Source organism: Lonchura striata, chromosome 32 (assembly GCF_050655825.1).
Source record: "Lonchura striata isolate lonStrDom1 chromosome 32, ASM5065582v1, whole genome shotgun sequence".
Taxonomy (NCBI): Eukaryota; Metazoa; Chordata; class Aves; order Passeriformes; family Estrildidae; genus Lonchura; species Lonchura striata.
This window is the reverse complement of record NC_140734.1, coordinates 5,555,637-5,582,912: the sequence shown is the minus strand read 5'-3', so window position 1 is coordinate 5,582,912 and position 27,276 is coordinate 5,555,637. Positions and strand designations below refer to the sequence as shown.

The 27,276-nt window shown below is 51.9% G+C and overlaps 1 protein-coding gene and 1 pseudogene across 4 annotated transcripts; both read right to left on the bottom strand.

Moving 5' to 3' along the window:
• Positions 1 to 1,665: 1,665 nt before the first annotated feature.
• Positions 1,666 to 18,100, bottom strand: LOC146764643 (uncharacterized). Of its 3 annotated transcripts, none has more exons than XM_085564346.1 (3): positions 18,005 to 18,100; positions 16,645 to 16,726; positions 1,666 to 16,458 (listed from the first exon to the last, which is right to left on the bottom strand). In XM_085564346.1, the coding sequence occupies exons 2-3, from the start codon at positions 16,676 to 16,678 to the stop codon at positions 15,197 to 15,199; spliced, it is 1,296 nt and encodes a 431-aa protein (XP_085420472.1). In that variant the 5' UTR covers positions 16,679 to 16,726; positions 18,005 to 18,100; the 3' UTR covers positions 1,666 to 15,196. The 3 variants fall into 3 exon arrangements, with proteins under 3 accessions (XP_085420472.1, XP_085420471.1, XP_085420469.1); XM_085564345.1 differs by having other exon boundaries at positions 16,645 to 16,723; XM_085564343.1 differs by having other exon boundaries at positions 16,645 to 18,100.
• Positions 18,101 to 18,861: 761 nt separating this feature from the next.
• LOC110472398 (uncharacterized) lies at positions 18,862 to 26,744 on the bottom strand (annotated as a pseudogene). The gene has a single exon (XR_014950706.1). The product of XR_014950706.1 is annotated as an uncharacterized LOC110472398 (transcript).
• Between the last annotated feature and the right edge of the window lie 532 nt (positions 26,745 to 27,276).

The following is a 27,276-nucleotide window of genomic DNA, read 5'->3' as shown; positions in this document are numbered from 1 at the left end:
TACATATGGGTCCTGGGGTCAAGTGGACTGTTCCATCTCACACCCCAAATGATGTGTGGTTCACCCCGCACATCTGTCCCGCCCCTAAAACGTCAAGTGCCTGTAAACCCATTGGCCCGAGCCTTGTTCCAGCCCACCTTGAAGCTCCTTGAAAAGGGGGTTTTGAGGGGCCACACGCTCTCTTGGAACTCCCTTCCCTCTGTGGAGTTGCGTTTTTATATGTTTTATTACATTTGTATTCTGTCATGGTTTGTTTCAGTGTACCCCCATACTGTATTGGTGTCGTGGTTTTACACGGAATGAGAATTTTTTCCGGAAGGAAGAGGTCAATTTGGATATTGACCAATTGAAGGTAGACACGCCTCTGAGAACACAGAGGGGTTAAAAGCAGAATTCCCAGGAGAACTCGTTCTCTTTGGTTCCAGTCAGCGCACAGTGCAGCCTCTCCCCTGCCCAGCGACGAGCTGGGAGGGGGAGGGGAAGGCCGATGGCCTGACTGAGGTAGGCCCAAAGGTAGTGGAAGGACTGGAACTGGGCTGGCCCCTGCAGATAAAAGGGTGGAAGAAATCTGGGATGTCTCCATTCCCCCCCCCAGAGTTTCTCTCCCAAGAGAGAGAGAAAGAGACATCGGCAGTTTTGTCAGCAATTCCACCGCGAGGAAGGAGGAGCGGGGGGAGCTGCAAGGTGCCAAGTGCGTGGGAGTTGCTGGATGTCTGGGCATCGAGCCATCCCTGGGAGTTTGGAGTTTTAACCCTTCCTTGAGAAATAAAAGCTTTGTGAATCTTCCTTTCCCCTCCTTAGTTTGAAAGAGAGGAAGAGGGACACCTTGGACCCTGGGATGTTAGAAGGAGGAATTCTAAATGGGAGGGGGACAAGGAGTGGCTTTTGGCTGGACTTTTCCGTGTTAGCCACAACCTGAACCAATCTTCTCCTCCAAGAAAGACTGTGTTTAAAGAGGATGCCAGTGAGTCAAGAGACCTGCTTCAGCTGGGAAAAGACAAAAGTGGAGTGAATGGAGAAAAGGTTAGGGGGTTTGTGGTGGCGCCCCCTTATCCTCAAAGAAAAGAGAAAAGAAGAAGATCTCTATTCTTGAATCCTCGGCCCCAGGGGAAATGGAAAAATGGGGGGGACTGTGGTCCCAAACAATGAAAAACTGAACTGTTGTTTTCTCCCCTCTTGGCAGGGCATCCTTGAAAGAAAAATCCTAAAAGCAGTCTGTCCATCCATGTATTGGTAGTGAGAGCACTGTGCATGAAAAAGAGAAAGGTCACCATAGCAAACTTTTTCTCCGGGCCGTGCCATGAGTAACATGGAAACACAGGATGTAGAGTTGTGTTTTCTTAGAGAGTCTGTGGCACAGGACAGACTCTGTTCCCTCGATAGACTAAGTATTGATTATCTAGATGATAGAAACCTAATTAGAGTCCAGATTGTGTCTCACTGTGGATTGTTGGAGTTGGGTAGTAGGGGGAGGAAGGCTTTGCAAGGTTTTCGTTTGATCTTTGTGTAGTTTTTTTCCTTTTTTCCTTTCTTTTTCCTTTTTGTAGTAGTAGCTTGTCTTGGTTTGACAAGACAGGAGTCTGTGAAGGAGGGCAAAAGCCTCCTGTGCAAAAGCCTCCTTCTGAATTACCAGGATTTTTAAAGTAAAAGGCTCTCAGGCAAAGATATGGGAATGGGAGTAACAATTCTTTATTACGAGAAAACTAGATAAAAATTTAAAAAGGCAAATGTAATTGGTACAAACAAAACTAATGAAAAAGTCCACAACCTGAGGATTCGGGGTGTTGGCAGCAGTCCGGTTGAGATGATAGCTGCTCCTCTTGCAGTGGCTGATGAATTGCAGTGAAGTGGTGATCTTTAGAAGGGTATAGTTTTCTCTGAAGATCTGGTGGCAGTTGGGTCGGTCTTCCTCTGCGCCGGGGCTGCCTCTGAGCTCTGCTGCTGCCGCCTCACCGCGCTCTGGCCGCTCCTCTGGGAATTCTGCCAAAGGAGCTGCTTCTCTGGCAATCCCGTAAAGAGAGAGAGAGCTGCTTCTCTGGGAGTCCCGTAAAGAGAGAGCGAGCTCTGTCCCCCAAAAGGTACCCCTTTTATCTAATAAAAGAGTGCTTGGCTTCTCCTTCTGGGCGGCATATCTCACAATGGGATGGTGTTACGTTATCAGCCCTGCACTGAATCAGTCAATGGCCCATTAACAAACCATTACTTCTTTGGAGCAAACCATTGTTCTTGGAAAAGATAACAAACCTGCCCAACCTCCAAAAGATGGCAAATAGCATACAAGCTTATCTTACAACCCAGGACATAGCTTAATAAAGTTTTTTTTCCTGATATTAAGCATAGGCCTGCTTTACTCTGTTCTAGATTCCACTTCACAGCATTCAAAAAAGAAATCACATTTTCATGGGGGCACTGGCATTGTGCCTGTGTCAAACCATAACAATTGGTTTCTCCCTGGGTTTTCCCGCCTTCCCTCATGTGTCAGTCTCCCTAGAAAATGCCAAGTCAGTCCCCTGTCCCCTCCCAGGTGCCTTGCCTGTCACTTGGTGCCCCTTCCCCTAACTCTAGAAACTTCCATCCGGGGCACCGAGTGATTGGATGAGGTCCTGGGACCCCTACCCTGTCTCTCCCTCACTGGATCCCCCAGATGTCAATCCCCACAAGAGTCACTCCTGTCTGTTCCCCACTGGCTGATCGGCCCCCCTCCCTCTCCCTATGTAACATGTTGCCAGCACCACTCAGTTGCTCTGGCTGCCTGGCCCCCTCCGATGCTGTTGGATCCCCAGGACCTCAATAAACATCGGATTTTTGCCCCCAACAAGTGCCTCTCCTCATTTCCTCGCCGTTGGAATCAGCAGCGACCTCAGGACCCACAAAGCACTCTCCAAAGCCCAGCTGGGTACAGTGGAGGGTGCTTCCACTCGCCCTACTCGCCCCGCAGGAGAGCTAGCCAGGGCTGAGGACAGTGCTCTGGGGCGGGGCCATGGTAATTTGGCGCCTGCCGGGGGGCCAGAAGAGAGCCTGACCCCACGGCAGAGGACCCTCGGGGTCCAGAAGACCCGTGGATATATCCTTTTAGCCGTCAAATTACCCCGGTGGGAGCAGACCCACGTTTTAGTGAGTGGCACTCCCGGGGACGGGGCCAGCAGCTCCGGCCAGCACCACCGGATTCGGCTCCCCCCTACGACGTGTCTGCAGCCTGGATTTTTTTGTTTCTGCCTGGACGTGACCGGACCCTCTTTGCTGGTGAGTGAGGGGGTCCTTGGGGCTTAGACTCCTGCTCTTTTTGAGGGTTTTCCTTTTTTCCCCGTTGTTGGGGGGAGGGATTCCCTCTTTGGGTGGGTTTTTCTTGCTCCCTGGGTGTAGGGGAAAGACCCCACATTCTTTTGTTATAGTTCCCTTTCACGGGGTGCAGGGAGCTTGAAGGGCAGGTTAGTCTAAGTTGTTCAGGGTGGTCTTTTCCTTTTCGTTGTAATTCTCCTGGCTGTAGACTTTGTGGTACACCTTAAAATCTGTCAGCATGGATGCAAAGCTGACCATGCCACAGAGGAGAATCTATTCCCAGGTTGTGGGTATCCTAGTTGGAGGGGAGAAAAAGTTTAAAAAATCAGATGTTAAAAGGTTTGTCCGGTGGGTGTCACAGAGCTTCCCAGATATTTCTGCAACCACATTATACCAAGTCCCCTTTTGGCACCACGTTGCAAGGGAAATCCTCAAACAGGGGGATCCTTCCCTTTCCAAATTTACTTATTTGGCACTGCATATTAGGGATATTATATAAAAAAATTATGAAGCTCTGCCACAGCCATTGGCTGACAAACCAAATCCCAGTTCTAACAAATCCTACCCCTCTCTCCTCTCCCTCTTTCCAAAAACCGGGGATTCTTAGATAGGCATCCTGGCTATGTCCACAGGCAGATTCTGGCCCCTCTGAGAATCCTCGGGACCCTTACCAGGACAGTGCTGGCACTACTCTGGACTCTCCCTGTTTCCCTGTTTCCCCGCAATGTACAGCCCTGTCCCGTAGACATTCTGTAAGCTTTAGTCTCCCCGATCCTGTTCCTAACCCCTTATCCCACAGTCCACAAAATGGCTTCCCCTCTTCTCAAAGGACACAGGATGGCAGGGACCGAATGGCTTTTCCCTCCACATGTGCTCCTTCTTCCCACAATCCCTTTCCAGCCTCTTCCCGAAACTCCTTCCGATCAACAGCCAACCCCTTCCACTCCCCAGATTTTCCCGCCCACTTCTCTCCTCCACCCACCTCAGTCACCTCCCCTTTTGAATTATTTAACACCTCATCCCCCAGCTCCGCCTCTGGGGAGAGCTTTCCATCAGCCACTCCCCCTGGCCCTGACTCTGCCTCCTCCTCCTCCCTCGGTTCCCACGACCCAACTTCCGGTTCCCTCGCTTTGGGGTCGGGGGGGAGCGGGGGGGAGTGTGGGAACTTTGGCCTGCCCCATTCCCTGCCTGCCTTCTCTGCTGCCCCTGTCACCTTCACCCCACGGCAGGGGGGCAGCCCCCTCGCACAGTGGTCCCCCATTCCTCAACAAGTCATCAAGGACCTCTGCAAAGCCCAGAAGGAATTTGGCCGCGAATGCGAGTTTTTTGGAGGGATGTTAAAGGCAACACTTGCCTCCGCAGAGTATGTTCCCACAGACATGTGGACTCTCTTTTCATGTTTAATAACTCGGGCTGAGTTGTTAGTTTGGGAGTCTGCATAGAGGCAGGAGGTGAGGGAGTTTTTGCCATTCCTCTGGGCTAATGCAGAAACCTCTGTGGATGCGAATGGGGGAATGTTATCAATTGACCATCTGTGCAAGGTTGGGGATTGGGAATTTGGGCCAAAGCAGGCTGAAAAGATCCCCAGGGAGGCTTTAGTAGTCAGCGCAAAGGCAGTGGAGAAGACCTTTTTTAAACTAAGGCCTACCGGCCCAATTATTAACTATTTATCTATGAAGCAGGAGCCATTAGAGTAATTTGTGAGTTTTGTGGATCATCTATGCCGAGCCATTGAGGCACAGGTTCCAGATGAGGGCCTCAGGAGAGGCATCATCACCGAGGTTGCCAGGCAAAATGCCAACGAGGCATGCAGGCAAGCCATCCTGACTCTCCCCCTCGACCCAGAGCCTACACTACAAAGCATGCTGGACGTCTGCTCCCACAAGGTGACCATCCCACCTAGAGACTTGCAGGAGACTCCGCGAGCACCATCCAGGAGAGTCTCCTTTGCTGAAACCGTCACCCCATCAACTACTCCTGCTCCCAAACGCTGCTTTTCAAGGCCACCTCCAAGAGGATTTAATTCAGATAGACCCTGCAATCTTTGTAATAAAAGAGACCATTGGGCTCCACAATGCCCATTGAGGGACGACTTTTAAAATTCCTACAGCAGCAGCAAGGCTGGGGTGCCCCCAACCCAGGGGGCAACCAAAAAAACAAATGGACCAGCGCAGTCTCTCCCTGCATGTGGAAATAAATATGGTGGGACAATCAACATTTGAGGAGGGGAGGGACAAAGCCATCACCACCAGAAACTACACCCTATCAGATTTGACTACGGCTGACAAACCAGCCTATATGGGGGAGGATGTGAACTTCATTTCAAAAGCCTGGCTTGGCCGGGATCCCGACCACCCCAGGCCCATTCTTAATACTCAATCCAATTTCTCTCCCTATAGGTTGGCCCTGACTGAACCTTTACATCTGAAGGATACTGATGGGCACCTTATTACCGTTGACAACAAAGACCCCGGAACCTGGAGGAACCTCCACAGTAAGTGTATCATTCTTGAGGACACAAAATTCACTCCACTTGACATCACCATTGCACCAAGTCTGACATCTGCACATCCTAAACACTTGGTCTTGTGGCTGCACTGTTCTCACCCACCAGTCTTCCTCCCCAAGGGCCAAATCATCGCCCAAGCCATTCCTGTATCTGGGCCTCCAGTTTTCCGCAAAGACATATGGAAGCAGTCACCTGACAAAATCTACCAGGCGTGTCAGGCCCAGATACTGGGGAAGGAAAGACCTAAAATTTCATGCTACATGTGGAAAGGCGGGGAGCACAAATATCTCAATGGACTTCTCGACACAGGGGCAGACGTGACGGTCATCCCCTTGCGGGACTGGCCGTCACGATGGGAATTGCAGGATGTGGCAGGACAGATTCAGGGTGTAGGTGGTTCACAATTGGCCAAACAACCAAAGAACATCGTAAAATTTGAGGGGCCAAATGGACAATCGGCTTATTTACATCCATTTGTATTAGACTGTATGGAACCCGTGTGGGGGAGGGACCTAATGGCCCAATGGGGGTCACAGTTGACATACCGATCCCCCAGGTTTTTTGGGTAGTGGCCACTGAGGAGTGTCCTACTCAGAAGTTGAATTGGCTTACGGATACACCAATCTGGGTAAAGCAGTGGCCGCTCAACAAACAAAAATTCAAAGCGTTCCGGGAGCTCGTGGATGAGCAGCTCCCTCAGGGGAACAGCCAGGAAACAACATCTCCCTGGAATTCCCCCATCTTTGTTCTCAAAAAACGTGGCAAAGACGAGTGGTGCCTCCTCGACGACCTTCGTGCAATAAATAAAGTCATTAAAGACATGGGCCCTCTCCAACCAGGGATGCCGTCCCCCACGATGTTACCTGAAAATTGGGAATTGGCAGTCATTGATATAAAAAATTGTTTTTTCCAAATTCCTCTACGTCCTGAGGACGCGCCACGTTTTGCCTTCTCAGTTCCTTCCACTAACTAAGAAGCCCCAATGGACTGGTATCACTGGAGAGTTCTACCCCAAGGCCTGAAAAATAGCCCTTTCATCTACCAGTGGTACATTTCTTCATTGCTGTCCCCTGTGCGTGCAGCCACCGAGGGCGTGATAATACAACATTACATGGATGACATACTCATTTGTGCCCCCAACAGCGATTTACTTACATACGCGCTTAACCTAACAACCGATGTGTTGGTTGCTGTGGGGTTCGAGCTGTGATCAGATAAAATTCAATCGATGGCACCCTGGAGGTACCTTGGTTTGGAAACAAACAAGCGGACCATTGTTCCGCAAAAATTGGCAATCAAAAATAACATTCGGACCCTAGCTGACGTTCAGCAGCTGTGTGGATCCTTAAACCGGGTGAGACCCTGGTTAGGTATCACTAACGAAGACCTAGCCCCCCCTTTTTGATTTATTGAAAGGGGGGAAAGAGCCTAGTTCTCCCAGGGAACTCACCAGAGGCCAAGGCTGCATTAGACAGGGTTCAGGAGACAATATCTGCCAGGCAGGCCCACCGGTACAATCTGGGTCTGCCCTTCAAATTCATCATATTGGGCAGAATGCCACACCTCCGTGGTGTTATCTTTCAGTGGACAGACACCCTAGGGAAGGGTAACCAGGACTGAAGGGACCCACTCTCCATCATCGAGTGGGTTTTCCTAAGTCGCCACCGGTCCAAGAGAATGACACGACCACAAGAGCTGGTGGCAGATCTAATCCGCAATGCTAGAGCGCGGATTCATGAGTTGGCAGGATGTGACTTTGAATGCATTCACATTCCCATTAAATTGGAATCGGGTCAATTCACAAAGGCTATGTTGGAACACCTGTTACAGGAAAATGAATCATTACAATTTGCTCTAGATAGCAACACGGACAAAATTTCAGTTTTGAGACCAGTCCACAAAATTTTTAATTCAGAGATTCAATTCACACTATCAACAAAGCGAATTCAGAGCAAGAAACCCTTGAAAGCCCTAACAGTTTTTACTGACTTGTCTGCAGGGTCCCACAAATCTGTTGTGACTTGGAAAGATCCTCAAACTCAGTGGTGGGAGGCAGATGTTGAGGTGGAAGGATCCCCTCAGGTAGCTGAGTTGGTCACAGTCATTAGAGCTTTCGAGCGGTTCTCTGAACCCTTTAATTTGGTCACCGATTCGGCTTATGTAGCAGCTGTAGTGTCTGGAGTGCAGGATGCAATCCTGCGAGGTGTTTCCAATGATGCCTTGAATAGGTTGCTCTCAAAATTAATTAAGTTAGCATCCCACTAAAAGCAGCCGTTCTATGTGATGCACATCAGGTCACATACTGACCTGCCGGGGTTCTTGGCTGAGGGCAATAGGCGTGCCGATTCCCTTGCTGCCGCCCCCATGCAAATGGCGTCACTCCTTGATAAATTCCAACAGGCTAAAATAAGCCACCAGCTCTACCATCAAAATTCACCAGGTCTGGTAAGACAGTTCCACCTTACCCGAGACCAGACTCGGGCCATTGTGGCCACATGCCCGTCCTGTAAGTCGCTCCCCCTACCATCGGTGAGCGCAGGGGCCAACCCTAGGGGTCTGAAGTCCTGTGAGGTGTGGTAGATGGACGTTACTCACATCCATTCCTTTGGGAGGATGAAGTACGTCCATGTCTCCGTTGACACCTTCTCTGGGGCAGTTTTTGCCTCAGCCCACACAGGGGAGAAAGCCTCAGATATCGAGAAAAGTCTGAAACAGGCTTTCTCTATGCTGGGTGTCCCCAAATAATCAAAACAGATAATGCCCCAGGTTACACCTCCAAGGAGTTCACCAGCTTCCTACAGCAATGGGGAATAGAACACAAGACTGGCATCGCCTGTTCTCCATCAGGCCAGGCCGTGGTGGAGAGGACTCACCAGAGTCTTAAACGGATGTTAAAACAGCAACAGCCGGTAATGAAGGTAGAGTCCCCCCAGGTTCAATTAGCGCGGGCCCTCTTTACCATTAACTTTCTTAACTGCTCCTTTGAATGTTTAAATCTGCCAATGACTCGGCACTTTAACAACTACGAGCAGGGGAAGGTCAGGGAAAAGCTGCCGGTCCTCATTAAAGATCCCGAGACCTGGCGGCAGGAGGGGCCCTATGACTTAGTCACCTGGGGACCAGGATACGCTTGTGTCTCCACACCCTCAGGCCTGAGATGGGTCCCCTCCAAATTTGTCAGGCCGTCAGCCCAAGCCAAACCGGAGAGTCCTCAGGTAGGACATGCTGCCTTCAGAAGGCAGAGAAAATCTTCCCTTTTTGGGTCTACCTCTTCCCTTTCCAGCTCCCTTGGCTCTTTGTTCCCTTTTGAGCTAGACCTCCCCTACCCTGATTATTAATGTATCTTTAAGTTATTTTTCAGAATTTCTCCCAGTTTGGATCTAACCCAGGATGTCACCCACACTAAGCCTCATCCTTCTCACCATCACAATCAACATGAGACCCCAGCAGGCATGCGTTATTCCTCAGCCTCAGGCTAACATGTGGACTACGTTGGCCAAATGCTGTATGAATCTAAGTTCTAAGGCTGAGGACATCTGTGCCACCATAGACAAAATGCAAAATATGATAACACATCTCAAGAAAGAATCATCACACTGGCTGGGGTCTCTTTTCGAAGGATGGGGACTCTGGTTAGATCCAATCCATGGTTCGAACTGGACTTTTACTTTTGTTGGCCCCTGTTGTATTTGTCATTGGCTTTAGTATTAAAAAAGTTATTTTTACTTCTCTCTTCCCTTTCCTTTTAAACAAAAAAAAGGGAAGATGTGGAGTTGCGCTTTTATATGTTTTATTACATTTTTATTCTGTCATGGTTTGTTCCAGTGTATCCCCATACTGTATTGGTTTCTCCCTGAGTTTTCCTGCCTTCCCTCATGTGTCAGTCTCCCTAGAAAATACCAAGTCAGTCCCCTGTCCCCTCCCAGGTGCCTTGTCTGTCACTTGGTGCCCCTTCCCCTACCTCTAGAAACAGGGCACCGAGTGATTGGATGAGGGCCTGGGACCCCTACCCTCTCTACCCCTCACTGGATCCCCCACATGTCAATCTCCAGAAGAGTATCTCCTGTCTGTTCCCCCACTGGCTGATCGGCCCCCTCCCTCTCCCTATGTAACATGTTGCCAGCACCCTCGAGTTGCACTTGTTGGCTGGCCCCCTCTGATGCTGTTGGATCCCCAGGACCTCAATAAACATCGGATTTTTGCCCCCAACAAGTGCCTCTCCTAATTTCCTTGCCGTTGGAATCAGCAGCGACCTCAGGACCCACAAAGCACTCTCCAAAGCCCAGCTGGGTACAGCGGAGGGTGCTTCCACTCACCCTACTCGCCCCACAGGAGAGCTAGCCGGGGCTGAGGACAGGGGTCTGGGGCAGGGCCGCAGCACCCCTCTTTTAGAATTTCCCTTCTCCTTGAACACCGTTTTTTCTCTCCCCTCCCCTACCCTCTCAAGCCTCGCCACATGCTGCATCCGGCAGCACGAGGCAGGACCTTTCTGCATCCCCAATAAACCTCATTATCTAAGAGCAGCCTTGAGAGATCGCTGTCTACATTCACCCAAACCGTCCTGGAGAGGCAGAAATATTCAACAGAGAGGCGCCCAACGAGGAAAAGGAATCCAGATGTCTGTGAAAATGTCTCCAGCCCTTCTACCCGCGGGGCACTTCTCCATGCACGGTAACTAAATTACCTGTGGTAGCCTCCTCATCGTTGTCGTGAGCATGGCATTTCATTGCAAGGCAAAGTTGACGCTGGAGCTCTTCAAAGAATTGCGGAGGCAATCATTCCTCGAGCACATCCAGCTCGTTTCTAAGTAGTGAGCTTTCAGAGCTCTTGGAAGATTCCTGCCTCGAGCACAGGAAACGCTGCGGAGTTGCAGCGACTCTGAGCTCTGTGAGGAGCCTTGTGGCACACCGCCACGTGCAGAGAGCACTGCCTGCACTGGAAGCCCTGAGGGGGAAATCTGGAGGTCCCAAGCACGGAAAACCCGTCCCGGAGAGACGTCTGAATCCGGAGCTCTCAGGGGACCCCCGCAGTGTCCTGAGCTCTGACAGGAGGTACGTCGGAACTCGACAGAGGACCCTGCTTTCACGACATCGAGGTGAGCTACACAGGTCTAAAAAATGGGACAATCCCACTCTGCCCTTGATAGAGATCTCTATAAGCAACTTAACCATCTCTTACGTAGTCATAACAGTACTTTGTCTAAGAAAGAGTTAAAAAGCCTCTTGGAATGGGTCCTGCTTAACTTCCCTAACACTAAGAGGTCAGCTGCCTTTACCAGAGAATTTTGGGACTCAGCTGGAAATAGACTTTTTATTGATATTTCACGACAGTATCCTAACGCTTGTGATTTGCTCCCAGCTTTTAGAGCCGTGGCCGACTTGTTTGCCCCACAGAAACTGGACCCGGCCATGTTGCCTGTTGGCGCGGTTTTTGACGACCCCGCCATCACCGTGGTTCGCCCCCATGCAGCCCCCTCCACCCCTGCGCCCCCTTCACCGCTTTCCCTGCCACGCCCTTATCCTCCACCCCGCGCCACTCGGCGCCGACTCTCGCATTTTCGGCCAGCAAAGCTGCCCTGGCCCTCCCGCCTGCACCCTCAGCGGCGTCCCTGGCCACAGGGGTCGCTACTTTCGCTGGCCTATTACAAAACAACGTGGCCACGTTTTTACAAATAATTGAACTGGCGCTAGCCGCATCCGGCTTGCCGCAGCCTCCCGCGGGAATCCCCGAGGTCTGGGGCGAGATGCCACCCGCGCCGCGACAGCACGTGACCACAGCCCCAGTCCCAGCGCCACGGCAGCGATCAGCGGGAAGCCCCACGCCGCCGCTCCCCCAGCCAGAGCTCCCCCAACCACAGGGGGATGCCCTGGAGCCCCAGATCAAGAACCCGCCACCTCCCACACCCATGAACACGCGACAGTTGCCCGGCGGCACCTCCCCGACCCCCGAGCCCCCCACACCCTCCAGTTGCGAGGAAGACACGGCCACCCTGATGCCTCGCTGTGCGGACTCAGTGACGCGCCCCGTGAATGCGCAGTTCGCGATGCCCCCAGTCCAGCCGCTCCCTGTCGCCCCTGCGGCGCCTGATGCAGCCCCCCGTTTTCCATGCACACCATGCTGCGGTCTGCACTCAGCCGGCGTCCCTGCACCCTCCGGCGGTGATGCCAAGGCCCCGAGAGCTGGAAGGGGGGGCCCTGCTGCTGCTGCCGCGGCTGGTACCACCACTTCCAGGCTCACCGCCACGTCCCTCCGCAGGGACACGCCCAATACTTCTTACAGCCGCATCACAAATAGTTCCTCCCACACCGCCGCCCTCGCAGCCTCTGGAAACCTCAGCTGTAGATCCACCAGCAGCTTCTCTGCTGCCAGCAGCTCCTGCATCCAGTTCACACAATAATCCACCACAGCTTGGCATGCAGCGAGAAAGAGAAGAATGGACCCTAGCAGCTGCTTTGACAAATACAGGACACACAGAACTCTGTGGTACCCCTGCCAATACTACCCCCACTGCCTCAGTTTCACAGGATTCCCAAAAAGGTGTTGATAACCTCCAACTGTTAGACTGGCATGCATTCAGACGTGATATTCACAAAGAAGACAGTCTGAATCCCCAGTCCATGCCTGTGGCATTCAGCCAGAAATCTGGTGGTCCCAGAGAATGGACAGTTGTCCCATCTCACGATGAGAGAAAATTACTAAAAGCAGCAAATAATGGTGGTATCCCCTTTTCTAATGGTAAACAACTCTTGAAAAGTACCATAGAAAAAACATGAAACCCTAAAGCGCAGCTTATTAAAACAGAAAAGGGGAATTTATCAGGCCACACCTCAAAAGAAGTTGAGCAATGTCCTGTATGCTCACAATTTTCTAAATAGCTCTGAAGGAGAGTCTCACCCCTTGATTTATAGACATTTTCTGAACAACAAAAGAGCAAAAATAAAAGGGCACCCCTCAGTCTTAATCAAAACCTTACACCCAGGACAAATAGAAGGTCCATGCAAATTTGTAACATGGGGGAGAGGGTTTGCTTGTGTTTTCACAGGTGAAGGATTCAAATGGGTCCCAGCGAAGTATGTGAAGCCCGCTGGCACCTCCATACCAGGCAGTGTTTCTGCAAGTCTAAGCCAAGAGGCAAAAGCTCAGACTTGAACTGTGCAGAGCCAAGAAGAAATGACCTGCCAAAAACAGCCCAAGAAAAGAATGGAGATTTTTTGTTTGCGCGCACATGTTGCTTTTGTTCCCTTGTTGTTGCTCTTGTTCTTTTGTTTTAGTTTTCATAATAAAGTTTCACCTGCAAGCCAACCCAAGACAAATGCCTGGGTTGCTTTAGCCAAGTCTGCAGGCTCTGGTACCATCTCTTTAGCTGACATATACCTTTTTCAATCTGTTCAAAGAACCTTCCCCAGAAGGTTTTGATAATGCTACCTCAGCTAAATTCTTCCATTATACTAAAACAGTAAAACAAGTTAAAATGTTGGCTCAGTAAAGAAATCAGTGCCACCCCTACTATAATGTGTAATCTATCTGAACAGTTTATCTGATGGTTTGAGCTTTGCACCTTGGCTGAAGGAACTCTGTTAAGTAAGCTTGATTGTTTTAAAAGTAATAAGTGTAGTTTCAGTAGCAATATCCTATATAGCTCAGAGTGTGCAACAAATAGTTATTAAGTCAGTGTTTAGCTTTCAAATGGTTTAACGAAACGGGGAAGATAGATAAATATTATTATCCATAAATAACACAGCCAGGATGAGAACAGTTTTCCCAGCTGGCCGGACAGCATCCTTGCCTACGTATGGGTCCAGGGGTCAAGTGGACTGTTCCATCTCACACCCCAAAAAATGTATGGTTCACCCGCACCTCTGTCCCTCCCCTAAAAAATCAAGTGCCTGTAACCCCATTGGCCCGAGCCTTGTTCCAGCCCACCCTGAACCTCCTTGAAAAGGGGACTTCGAGTGGCACATGCTCTCTTGGATTTTCTCCTCCCTTGGAACCTCCTCCCCCTCTAGGAGCTTCCCTTCTCCTAGAGCATCCTTTTGTCTCTCCCTTCCTCCACCTCTTTGAGCCTTGCCACATGCCGCATCTGGCAGCATGAGACAGGACTTTTCTGCACCCCCAATAAACCTCTTTCCCCAAGAGCAAACTTCAGAGATCTCTGCCCCCATTCATCTACACCATGCTGGAGCCTGATATTTTTTAAAGTTAAGCCAATGTCCCCCCCCATGTCCGTGTCCCCCACGTTTCCCCACCCATGTCCGTGTCCCCTGACGTCCCCATCCACGCCCGGATTGCCACCATATCCCCATTCATGGCTCTCCCCCTCCCCAGCTGCTGCGGTGCGGGATTCCTTCAGCCCGGTTCACTCCCGACGCCGTCGGCGAGAGCGGCCGCCCCCAGAAAGCTGCTGAACCTGGGCTGCGGATGTGGGGCACAGATGCTCTACGGCACGGGGGGACTGTGTCGAGGGGGACACAAGGAACAGGGAGAGGTCTCCTGTGTGTTTTCCAAAGGGGATTATTCCCAGGGGGTCAGGGACAGAAAGACCCTGAACAAAGGCACACAACCACTGATATCCAGGGGAGGCCTTAGGGGCGGCACAGACTTTAACCAGCTGCGAGAAACCTGGGCAGGAACACAAGGCGGGGATCCAATGTTTAACCCAAGAGGGGATCACAGGGGAGGAGAACAACTGAAACCAATCCTTGGGGCCTCCTCCAAGGATACAAAATGGAGAGGGAAGTTTCTAGAGAAAGGGGCAGGCACGGGAAGGGGGTGACACTCAATGGGAGCAGGGACAGGGAACAAAAGGGCAGGTCTTTGGGGAGAGGGACACCTAGAGGAAAACCTCCAACACAGGAGAGAAAGGAACAACCCATAGGCAACAAATTTGCTATAAAAATAGAAAAGACGGAGGGGGTTATAGAACTGACTACTAGAACGGAATGACAATCCGAAACACACACCACGACACCCACTCATGCCCGTGTCGCCCATGTCTCCTTCCATGTCCATGACTCCCCATATCACTGTCCAAGGCCATGTCCCCTTCAGCTCCTCTTGCATCCAGGTGCCCAAACAGAGCCAGGAACATGTGCAGGCCACCAGCCAGTGAATCACTCAGCTCCAGCACAGAGTCTCTGCCCAACGAGGGCCACTGTGCATCATCCCATGGGGGTCCTCCAATGGGGGATGGAGTTGGAGCAGCACACAGAGGTCCTCCTGCACACAGAGCACTTGTTGGGCTTCCCTTACTCCTGCCTCTCTTCCTGTTGCTTACTGTAAAGGTCTGGGATACGCTCTTCCCACTCTTGGGACACTATTAGGGGCTCTCCCCAGTGTGGGTCTACTGAGGTGTGACTGAGTGGAGTCTTTCTTAATGGTCTTCCCACAATCAGGACAGTGGAAGGGCCTCTATTCTGTGTGAATCCTTTGATGCTTGAGGAGACGGTATCTGCTCTGAAACCTCTCCCCACACTCACAACACTCATAGGGCCTCTCCCCAGTGTGGGTCCTCTGGTGAACAATCACGCTGGAATAGTGTCTGAAACTCTTCCCACAGTCCTCACACTCATAGGGCCTCTCCCCAGTGTGGATCCTCTGGTGAACAATCACGCTGGAGTAGTGTCTGAAACTCTTCCCACAGTCCTCACACTCATAGGGCCTCTCCCCAGTGTGGGTCCTCTGGTGAACAATCACGCTGGAGTAGTGTCTGAAACTCTTCCCACAGTCCTCACACTCATAGGGCCTCTCCCCAGTGTGGATCCTCTGGTGCGTTATAAGGATACCTTTTTGCCTAAAGCTCTTCCCACATTCCCCACATTTGTAGGGCTGCTCCCCAGTGTGGATCCTCTGGTGGACCTTCAGCATGGAGTTCGCCATGAAGCTCTTCCCACATTCTGAGCACATGTAGGGGCTTTCCCCAGTGTGCATTGCCCGGTGCATGATCAGGAGAGTGCTGTCACGGAAGCCCTTCCCACATTCCCCACACACATAGGGTCGTATCCCCGTGTGGATCATCTGGTGGCGGTGCAGGTGGGAGCTCTTCGTGAAGCCCTTCCCACACTCCCCACACTCATAGGGCCGTTCCCCGGTGTGGATCCTCTGGTGGATGATCAGCTGGGAGCTGATGCTGAACCTCATTCCACATTCCCCGCACTTGTAGGGCCTCTCCCCAGTGTGGGTCCTCTGGTGCTGGACCAGCTGGTGTTTCAGGCGGAACCTCCTCCCACATTCTCCGCACTCGTAGGGCTGTTCCCCGGTGTGGATCCTCCGGTGTTGTACCAGCTCAGAGCTGAACTTGAAGCTCTTCCCACATTCTGCACACTCGTAGGGCCATTCCCCTGTGTGGATCCTCTGGTGGCGGACCAGGAGGGAGTGTTTTTGGAAACTCTTCCCACATTCCAAGCACTTGTGGGACTTCGTGCCATCATCAAGCTTCTCATGGACAACCACCTCAGAGCCCTGGCCAGATCTCTGGCTGCCTTCCTCACACGGGGTGGGTCTTTCCTGCTCAGAGCACCCTGGGCTGGGTTTGCAACCCCTCCTCCTGCAGGATCTCCGGGGCTTTTCCTCCCCGTTGGATTCCTGCACCAAGGAGCCAATCAAAAGCAGCTCAGACACAAGGTTCTTCCGTGGGGATTTGTTCTTCCTGGTCTGCATCCTCAGCTCCTTGTCTAAGGAAGGAAGGACAAGGAGAGGATGGGATTTGCCTCCCTGCCAGAGGGAAGGGCAAGGAGATCCCCCCAGTGCCTCCCCAGCAGGAGAGCATCGGCAGCAGGGCTGTCCTGCAGCCGGGGGCCCTGCTGGGCTGGGAGATGGAGCAGGAGACAGGGGGAAAGGGGCACTGCCTTCCTCCTCACCTGCCTGCGGGTCCCGGGGCAAATTCCGCTTCATCACAGCCTCCTCCTCTCTCCAGATAAGGCTTCGGAATCGGAAATTCTGCTTCGGGGTAAAAACAAGAGCTGAGTGTGTAAAAAACTGCATTGACTTGTTTGTTCATCAATGTGAAATTAGGATAGAGATAAAATGTAGGGGTTGGGGCATGGAACTTGCAGGCTTGGGCAAGGCTGGTAACTGCAAGCAAATATAGTGAAACAATGTAATGACTATATATGCAAGAAAGATCTTGCAGGACTGGCTGAAACTGATAACCAGAGCAGAAGAGACCCATCACCCCGCTTGTGAAATCTGCTGTTGCCAGCCCAGTAGAACGCAGAGGAGATAAGTATGTGAAACTCTCAAGAAAAGTATAAAAAGTGACTGAAGAGAGGGAGGGGTGTCAGCCCTTGGCGGAGCACAGACACCCCGGCTGCACACACTGCTGTTTGCTTGTTATTGCTTGCTGTAATTAATAAAATTCGTAATTTATTTTAAAAGGTAGAATCAAATTATTTGCCTCAATTTATAACAAGTGCATTGCCTTTGAAGATCCCACAGGCCAAGTCCATACCTAGAAGCCACCGAGTGTCTGGTAGCCAGAAAATCGTCCAAAAATAAAGGAGGAAACCAAAAACCTCTCCCAGGAGTTCCCTGTTTCCAATGTCCTTACTTTGGGTTTATGATGGTCCCTCTTCCCACAGTTGCTGGGGGGTTCTGTGGGTCCGGGGCATCTCCCGCCTGTCCCGGGTCCTGCTCAGCCATGCCGAGGGGGTTTGGGGCTGAGGGGCTTTGGGAGTCCCAGGGCTCATCCTCCCCTGATTCCAACGTGGCTCCCAGCTGTCCCTGGGCCCCCTTCTCCAGCATCCCCCCACTCCGCGCACTCACGCCTTCCCCCGCTCCCCGACAAGACTTTCAGGCTCCGCCCGCCCGCGCCCACTCATCCCCCGCCTCCACCACCCCTCCAGCCTGCCGCAGCCCCCCCGGCTCTGCTATCGCCCCTCTCCCCACGCCGGGGCTCCCGCCTTTCGTCCCCCGCCCCTCCCGCCCATCCCCAAAACCCATGGCCCGCCCGCCGCTCCGGCCCGAGCGCCACGTGGGCCCCGACAAATCCCCCCGGGGCCATTTACGGCTCAGCTCTGCACTCCGGCAACAGACAAAAACATCCCCTCCTCAGAGAAATTAAAACATTCCTCTCCCTGCGACACCGAAATACATCTGGGACATGACTCCGGAATCGGCAGGGTCCAAACCTCACCAAACAAACCCCAACAAACCCCCCAAAAGAATCCCCTCCCGCAGCTGCCGCCACAGACTCGGGCCGAGCCTCCCCTCCCCGCTCACCTGCGGCACGCAGGGCAATGCGATGCTGCCGGGGCCAGCCGAGCTGCGGGCTCCGCGGGCTCGCCCTGCCACCCCGCAATGCTCCTTCCTTCCTCTGCTCCCCTCCTGCTGCTCCTCTAACCGCTCCTCCTGCTCCTGCTCCTCCCCTTCCTCTCTGCCGCTGCCCTTCCTCCCGCTCCTCCTCCTCCGCTCCCGCCCCGGACCCCCCTTTCGCTCCCCCTCTGCCCCACGGCCGCAGCAGCAGCGGCTCTCGGGCAAGGCGAGAAACCCCCCGGAGCCCCCGGCGATGGGCAGGGGGCTCGGGGGCCCCCAGTGCAGACCCGTCCGTCCCGTGCCCCTCCCGCCCAGCCAAAATCCCGCTCCCGGGGCTCGCTGGATGCGAGCGGGCGGCGCAGGTGAGATGCAAGTGGGGAGCGCTGGGCGCTGCGGCTCTGCCCGGGAACTGCGGACTCACCGCTGAGCAGCCTTACAGATACATATTATAACATTGGCTTCTCGAAAATATTAAAAGGACGTCTATAAGGGTTGTGTTAAAGTAACTCTGTTGTAAAAATATAGTTTTTGTTTGTGTTGTTAATTAAGCTTAGTGAAATAGCTGATCTAGTGTGCTTGTGTTGCAATGCCCGCTTGGATCCGATCACATCCAAGGAACACAGGATGAGGACACCTGCTACAGGTATGCGAACTCAGTACTCACCCTCTGAGGACGGCATCGACCAAGGCCCAAACCTGAAGTTTAAGATAAAAATGGGCTAAAATAATAACCAAGGAAAGTGCATACCCAAAAACGGTAGAACTGAGGAGGAGATATGCTAAACAATTCTTGGAATATGGAAACTAGATATGGAAAGTCTTACTTATAAGTTTAATAAAGCTTACTTTTAATAGTTATAATAATGATTATAATTCGAAATTAATTACATTTATTTATAACTATAATTATAATAGGGCGTAATTGTCTATGAATATAGAACAGGCTGATGCATTGGAAATATTATCTCAAGAATATTTCCAAACTAGCAGGGGTGCTCTTGGCTAAATGGGAAGACACACCTGGGGCTATAACGTCTTTACTCGATGGTTGTTGTCCGCTATTGTCCTTTATTAAAGTTTTAAATTTTCACAGGAGACTGGACGAGTGTTTCACAGGAAATTGGTCAGTGCGTCCTGTAGCAGGAATTGGAAAAGGCGCTGCGCTCTGCGAGTGTCCCCGGCAGCTGCCGAGTCCGAGCCAGAGATCTTTCCTAATTCTTTATGTCCGTGAGACCTCTTTCCTATTTCTCTACCTCACATTTCCTGGTCAATACTATCTTAATTAAAATATATGTTCAGTAAAATCCGTGGGTTGCGGTGCTGTGGTCTCATTTGCACCTTCCCTGGGGTAGAGGTGTCTCTCCCTCCTGGGACTGCAGCCCATGGCCAGGGTCCCTACATATTCAGATTTAGGGTACACGGAATATTGCTTTGCATCTTTTGAGAAGTTTTGATGCTTAGGACACTGCTTTTAATCTTCAATTATGTGGAAAGCTTCTAATATTTTGGGATTAATTGGAATCTAGGAGATTTAGGGGTCTCCCCATCAGGGGAACCACAGGAGGGGCTTCCACACCTTTTCCCCGCAGTCGTTCTGGGATTCTCTCAGGGATTCTCACTTTGCTTTTCTTCTTCCCACAGCTTTGAGCTGGGAATGGGCTGGAAAATGTCCAGCAAAGCCACCTCTGCTGTCTGCTCTGGTAGCCTACCACACAGCTTCTGCACCTTGCCACCTGCCCCTGCACAGCTCCCTTGGGAAGCAGGGCAGAAGAAGCCCCTGGGAGCCTTGGGAATTCCCCTCTTGGATCCATGGCACGCTCCCAAATGATCTGGAATTTCACTTTCCATGGCACGGCACTCCACGTCCCTCCCAAGAACCCTCAACTGCATCAAACCCACCATCCTCCACATGTCCCCCCCATGTCCCTGTCCCCCACGTGTCCCCACCCATGTCCGTGTCCCCTGACGTCCCCATCCACGCCCGGATCGCCACCATATCCCCATTCATGGCTCTCCCCATCCCCAGCTGCTGCGGTGCCGGATTCCCTCAGCCCGGTTCACTCCCGACGCCGTCGGCGAGAGCGGCCGCCCCCAGAAAGCTGCTGAACCTGGGCTGCAGCTGTGGGGCACAGATGCTCCACGGCACGGGGGGACTGCGACGAGGGGGGCACAAGGAACAGGGAGAGGTCTCTGTGTGTTTTCCAAAGGGGCTTATTCCCAGGGGGTCAGGGACAGAAAGACCCTGAACAAAGGCACACAACCACTGACATCCAGGGGAGGCCTTAGGGGCGGCACAGTCTTTAACCAGCTGCGAGAAACCTGGGCAGGAACACAAGGCGGGGATCCAATGTTTAACCCAAGAGGGGATCACAGGCGAGGAGAACAACTGAAACCAATCCATGGGGCCTCCTCCAAGGATACAAAATGGAGAGGGAAGTTTCTAGAGAAAGGGGCAGGCACGGGAAGGGGGTGACACTCAATGGGAGCAGGGACAGGGAACAAAAAGGCAGGACTTTGGGGAGAGGGACACCTAGGGTAAAAACACCAACATAGGAGAGATAGGAAAAACCCATAGGCAATAAAAATATGCTATAACCATACAAAATAGGAGGGGTTTTAGAAATAACTACTGGGACAGAATGACAATTGAAAACACACACCGCAACACCCACCCATGCCCGTGTCACCCATGTCTCCTTCCATGTTCGTGGGACCCATGCCACTGTACACAGCCATGTCCCCTTCAGGACCTCTTCCATCCAGGTGCCCAAACAGAGCCAGGAAGATGTGGAGACCACCAGCCAGTGGATCAGCAGCACCATGGATCACCAAGTCTCTGCCCAACGAGGGCCACTGTGCATCATCCCATGGGGATCCTCCAGTGGGGGATGGAGTTGGAGCAGCGCACACAGTTTCTCCCGCACACAGAGCACTTGTAGAGCTGCACTTACTGCTGCCTCTGTTGCTGTTTGGGCACTTCATATGTCTGGGATACGCTCTTCCCACTCTTGGGACACTGTTAGGGGCTCTCCTCAGCATGGATCCACTGAGGGGTGATGCAAGTGGAAATCTTCCTAAGTCCCTTCCTACACTCAGCGCTGCCGAAGGGCCTCTATTCTGTGTGAATCTGCTGATGCTTGAGGAGACGATATCTTCTCTGAAACCTCTCCCCACACTCAGAACACTCATAAGCCTCTCCCCAGTGTGGATCCTCTGGTGGACTCTCAGGTTGCATCTCTGGCTGAAGCTTTTCCCACATTCCCCGCACTTGTAGGGCTTCTCTCCAGTGTGGATCCTCTGGTGGACCATCAGCTTGAAGTTCTGCATGAAGCTCTTCCCACATTCTGAGCACATGTAGGGGCTTTTCCCAGTGTGCATTGCCTGGTGTATGATCGGGAGAGTGCTGTCATGGAAGCCCTTCCCAAATTCCCCACACACATAGGGTCGTATCACTGTGTAGATCATCTGGTGATGATTCAGGTAAGAGATGTTTGTGAAGCCTTTCTCACATTCTCCACATTTATAGGGCCATTCCCCAGTGTGGATCCTCTGGTGGCAGACCAGGACGGAGCGCTTGGGGAAACTCTTCCCACATTCCAAGCACTGGTGGGGCTTTTTGCCATCACCGTGCTCCTTATGGACCACCACTTCAGAGCCCTGGCCAGATCTCTGGCTGCCTTCTGTTGCAGAAGCTAGATAAATATGATTATCCATAAATAACACAGCCAGGATGAGAACAGTTTTCCCAGCTAGCCGGAAAACAACCCTGCCTACATATGGGTCCTGGGGTCAAGTGGACTGTTCCATCTCACACCCCAAATGATGTATGGTTCACCCCGCACCTCTTTCCCACCCCTAAAACATCAAGTGCCTGTAACCCCATTGGCCCGAGCCTTGTTCCAGCCCACCTTGAAGCTCCTTGAAAAGGGGGTTTTGAGGGGCCACACGCTCTCTTGGAACTCCCTCCCCTCTGTGGAGTTGCGTTTTTATATGTTTTATTACATCTTTATTCTGTCATGGTTTGTTTCAGTGTACCCCCATACTGTATTGGTGTCATGGTTTTACACGGAATGAGAATTTTTTCTGGAAGGAAGAGGTCAATTTGGATATTGACCAATTGAAGGTAGACACGCCTCTGAGAACACAGAGGGGTTAAAAGCAGAATTCCCAGGAGAACTCGTTCTCTTTGGTTCCAGTCAGCGCGCAGTGCAGCCTCTCCCCTGCCCAGCGACGAGCTGGGTGGGGGAGGGGAAGGCCGATGGCCTGACTGAGGTAGGCCCAAAGGTAGTGGAAGGACTGCAATTGGGCTGGCCCCTGCAGATAAAAGGGTGGAAGAAATCTGGGATGTCTCCATTCCCCCCCCCAGAGTTTCTATCCCAAGAGAGAGAGAAAGAGACATCGGCAGTTCTGTCAGCAATTCCACCGCGAGGAAGGAGGAGCGGGGGGAGCTGCAAGGTGCCCAGTGCGTGGGAGTTGCTGGATGTCTGGGCATTGAGCCATCCCTGGGAGTTTGGACTTTTAACCCTTCCTTGAGAAATAAAAGCTTTGTGAATTTTCCTTTCCCCTCCTTAGTTTGAAAGAGAGGAAGAGGGACACCTTGGACCCTGGGATGTTAGAAGGAGGAATTCTAAATGGGAGTGGGACAAGGAGTGGCTTTTGGCTAGACTTTTCCATGTTAGCCACAACCTGAACCAATCTTCTCCTCCAAGAAAGACTGTGTTTAAAGAAGATGCCAGTGAGTCAAGAGACCTGCTTCAGCTGGGAAAAGACAAAAGTGGAGTGAACGGAGAAAAGGTTAGGGGGTTTGTGGTGGCGCCCCCTTATCCTCAAAGAAAAGAGAAAAGAAGAAGATCTCTATTCTTGAACCCTCGGCCCCAGGGGAAATGGAAAAATGGGGGGGACTGCGGTCCCAAACAATGAAAAACTGAACTGTTGTTTTCTCCCCTCTTGGCAGGGCATCCTTGAAAAGAAAAATCCTAAAAGCAGTCTGTCCATCCATGTATTGGTAGTGAGAGCACTGTGCATGAAAAAGAGAAAGGTCACCATAGGAAACTTTTTCTCTGGGCCGTGCCATGAGTAACATGGAAACACAGGATGTAGAGTTGTGTTTTCTTAGAGAGTCTGTGGCACAGGAGAGACTCTGTTCCCTCGATAGACTATGTATCGATTATCTGGAAGATAGAAACCTAATTAGAGTCCAGATTGTGTCTCACTGTGGATTGTTGGAGTTGGGTAGTAGGGGGAGGAAGGCTTTGCAAGGTTTTCGTTTGATCTTTGTGTAGTTTTTTTCCTTTTTTCCTTTCCTTTTCCTTTTTGTAGTAGTAGCTTGTCTTGGTTTGACAAGACAGGAGTCTGTGAAGGAGGGCAAAAGCCTCCTGTGCAAAAGCCTCCTTCTGAATTACCAGGATTTTTAAAGTAAAAGGCTCTCAGGCAAAGATATGTGAATGGGAGTAACAATTCTTTACTAGGAGAAAACTAGATAAAAATTTAAAAAGGCAAATGTAATTGGTACAAACAAAACTAGTGAAAAAGTCCACAACCTGAGGATTCGGGGTGTTGGTAGCAGTCCGGTTGAGATGATAGCTGCTCCTCTTGCAGTGGCTGATGAATTGCAGCTGCAGTGGTGATCTTTAGAAGGGTATAGTTTTCTCTGAAGATCTGGTGGCAGTTGGGTCGGTCTTCCTCTGCGCCGGGGCTGCCTCCAAGCTCTGCCGCTGCTGCCTCACTGCGCTCTGGCCGCTTCTCTGGGAATTCCGCCAAAGGAGCTGCTTCTCTGGCAATCCCGTAAAGAGAGAGAGAGCTGCTTCTCTGGGAGTCCCGTAAAGAGAGAGCGAGCTCTGTCCCCCAAAAGGTACCCCTTTTATCTAATAAAAGAGTGCTTGGCTTCTCCTTCTGGGCGGAATATCTCACAATGGGATGGTGTTACGTTATCAGCCCTGCACTGAATCAGTCAATGGCCCATTAACAAACCATTATTTCTTTGGAGCAAACCATTGTTCTTGGAAAAGATAACAAACCTGCCCAACCTCCAACAGATGGCAAATAGAATACAAGCTTATCTTACAACCCAGGACATAGCTTAATAAAGTTTTTTTTCCTGTTATTAAGCATAGGCCTGCTTTACTCTGGTCTAGATTCCACTTCACAGCATTCAAAAAAGAAATCACATTTTCATGGGGGCACTGGCATTGTGCCTGTGTCAAACCATAACAATTGGTTTCTCCCTGGGTTTTCCTGCCTTCCCTCATGCGTCAGTCTCCCTAGAAAATGCCAAGTCAGTCCCCTGTCCCCTCCCAGGTGCCTTGTCTGTCACTTGGTGCCCCTTCCCCTAACTCTAGAAACTTCCATCCAGGACAACGAGTGATTGGATGAGGGCCTGGGACCCCTCCCCTGTCTCTCCCTCATTGGATCCCCCACATGTCAATCCCCACAAGAGTCACTCCTGTCTGTTCCCTACTGGCTGATCGGCCCCCCTCCCTCTCCCTATGGAACATGTTGCCAGCACCCCCGAGTTGCTCTTGCTGGCTGGCCCCCTCTGATGCTGTTGGATCCACAGGAGCTCAATAAACATCGGATTTTTGCCCCCAACAAGTGCCTCTCCTCATTTCCTCGCCGTTGGAATCAGCAGCAACCTCAGGATCCACAAAGCACTCTCCAAAGCCCAGCTGGGTACAGTGGAGGGTGCTTCCACTCGCCCTACTCGCCCCCGCAGGAGAGCTAGCCGGGACTGAGGACAGTGGTCTGGGGCGGGGCCGTGGTAATTTGGCGCCTGCCAGGGGGCCAGAAGAGAGCCTGACCCCACGGCAGAGGACCCTCGGAGTCCAGGAGACCTGTGGATTTATCCTTTAAGCCGTCAAATTACCCTGGTGGGAGCAGACCCACGTTTTAGTGAGCGGCGCTCCCGGGGATGAGGCCGCCAGCTCCAGCCAGCACCACCGGAGTTGGCTCCCCCTTGGGCGTGTCTGCAGCCTGGATTTTTTTGTTTCTGCCTGGACGTGACCGGACCCTCTTTGCTGGTGAGTGAGGGGGTCCTTGGGGCTTAGACTCCTGCTCTTTTTGAGGGTTTTCCTTTTTCCCCCAGGGTTGGGGGGAGGGATTCCCTCTTTGGGTGGGTTTTTCTTGCTCCCTGGGTATAGGGGAAAGACCCCACATTCTTTTGTTATAGCTCCGTTTTCCTGGGGTGCGGGGAGCTTGAAGGGCAGGTAGTCTAAGTTATTCAGGGTGGTCTTTTCCTTTTCGTTGTAATTCTCCCGGCTGTAGACTTTGTGGCACACCTTAAAATCTGTCAGCATGGGTGCAAAGCTGACCATGCCACAGAAGAGAATCTATTCCCAGGTTGTGGGTATCCTAGTTGGAGGGGAGAAAAAGTTTAAAAAATCAGATGTTAAAAGGTTTGTCCGGTGGGTGTCACAGAGCTTCCCAGATATTTCTGCAACCACATTATACCAAGTCCCCTTTTGGCACCACGTTGCAAGGGAAATCCTCAAACAGGGGGATCCTTCCCTTTCCAAATTTACTTATTTGGCACTGCGTATTAGGAATATTATATAAAACAATTATGAAGCTCTGCCACAGCCATCGGCTGACAAACTGTCCTGGGTTGTAAGATAAGCTTGTATTCTATTTGCCATCTGTTGAAAGTTGGGCAAGTTTGTTATCTTTTCCAAGAACCGGTTTTGCTCCTAAGAGGTAATGGTTTGCTAATGGGCCATTGACTGATTCAATGCAGGGCTGGTAAATGTAACACCATCCCATTGTGAGGGGTCCCACCCAGAGGGGGAAGCCAAGCACTCTATTATTGTATAAAGGGGTAGCTTGTTGGGGAGACGAGGCAGCTCTCTTTGCGGGACTCCCAGAGAAGCAGCGCGTGCTCTCTCTTCGCGGGACTCCCAGAGAAGCAGCTCGCGCTCTCTGTTTGCAGGATTCCCAGAGAAGCTCTCTCTCTCTCTCTTAGCGGGATCTCGCAGCGAAGCAGCCGGTGAGGCGGCGGCGGCAGAGCTCAGAGGCAACCCCGGCGCAGAGGAAGACTGGCCCCACTGCCACCAGATCTTCAGAGGAAAACTATACCCTTCTAAAGATCACCACTGCAGCTGCAGTTCATCAGCCACTGCAAGGGGAGCAATCGTCCCAGCAGGACTGCCACTGGCACCCCGAATCCTCAGGTTGTGGACTTTTTTCACTGGTTTTGTTTATACCGATTGCATTTGCCTTTTTAAATTGTTGTCTAGTTTTCTCCTAGTAAAGAATTGTTACTCCCATTCCCATATTTTTGCCTGAGAGCCTTTTAATTTAAAACTCCTAGAAATTTGGAGGGAAGGGGTTTACCTTCTCCACTGCACAGGAGGCTTTAGCCCTCCTTCACAGACACCTGTCTTCTTGAACCAAGACAGCTCTGGTAGCCTACCACACAGCTTCTGGACCTTGCCACCTGCCCCTGCACAGTCCCCTTGGGAAGCAGGGCAGAAGCAGCCCCTGGGAGCCTTGGGAATTCCCCTCTTGGATCCATGGCACGCTCCCAAATGACAAGGAATTTCACTTTACATGGCACGGCACTCCACGTCCCTCCCAAGAACCCTCAACTGCATCAAACCCACCATCCTCCACATGTCCCCCCCCATGTCCCTGTCCCCCACGTGTCTCCACCCATGTCCGTATCCCCTGACGTCCCCATCCACGCCCGGATCGCCCGGATCGCCACCATATCCCCATTCATGGCTCTCCCCCTCCCCAGCTGCTGCGGTGCCGGATTCCTTCAGCCCGGTTCACTCCTGACGCCGTCGGCGAGAGCGGCCGCCCCCAGAAAGCTGCTGAACCTGGGCTGCGGCTGTGGGGCACAGATGCTCCACGGCACGGGGGGACCGCGACGAGGGGGGCACAAGAAACAGGGAGAGGTCTCCTGTGTGTTTTCCAAAGGGGCTTATTCCCAGGGGGTCAGGGACAGAAAGACCCTGAACAAAGGCACACAACCACTGACATCCAGGGGAGGCCTTAGGGGTGACACAGACTTTAACCAGCTGCGAGAAACCTGGGCAGGAACACAAGGCGGGGATCCAATGTTTAACCCAAGAGGGGATCGCAGGGGAGGAGAACAACTGAAACCAATCCTTGGGGCCTCCTCCAAGGATACAAAATGGAAAGGGAAGTTTCTAGAAAAAGGGGAAGGCACGGGAAGGGGGTGACACTCAATGGGAGCAGGGACAGGGAACAAAAGGGCAGGTCTTTGGGGAGAGGGACACCTA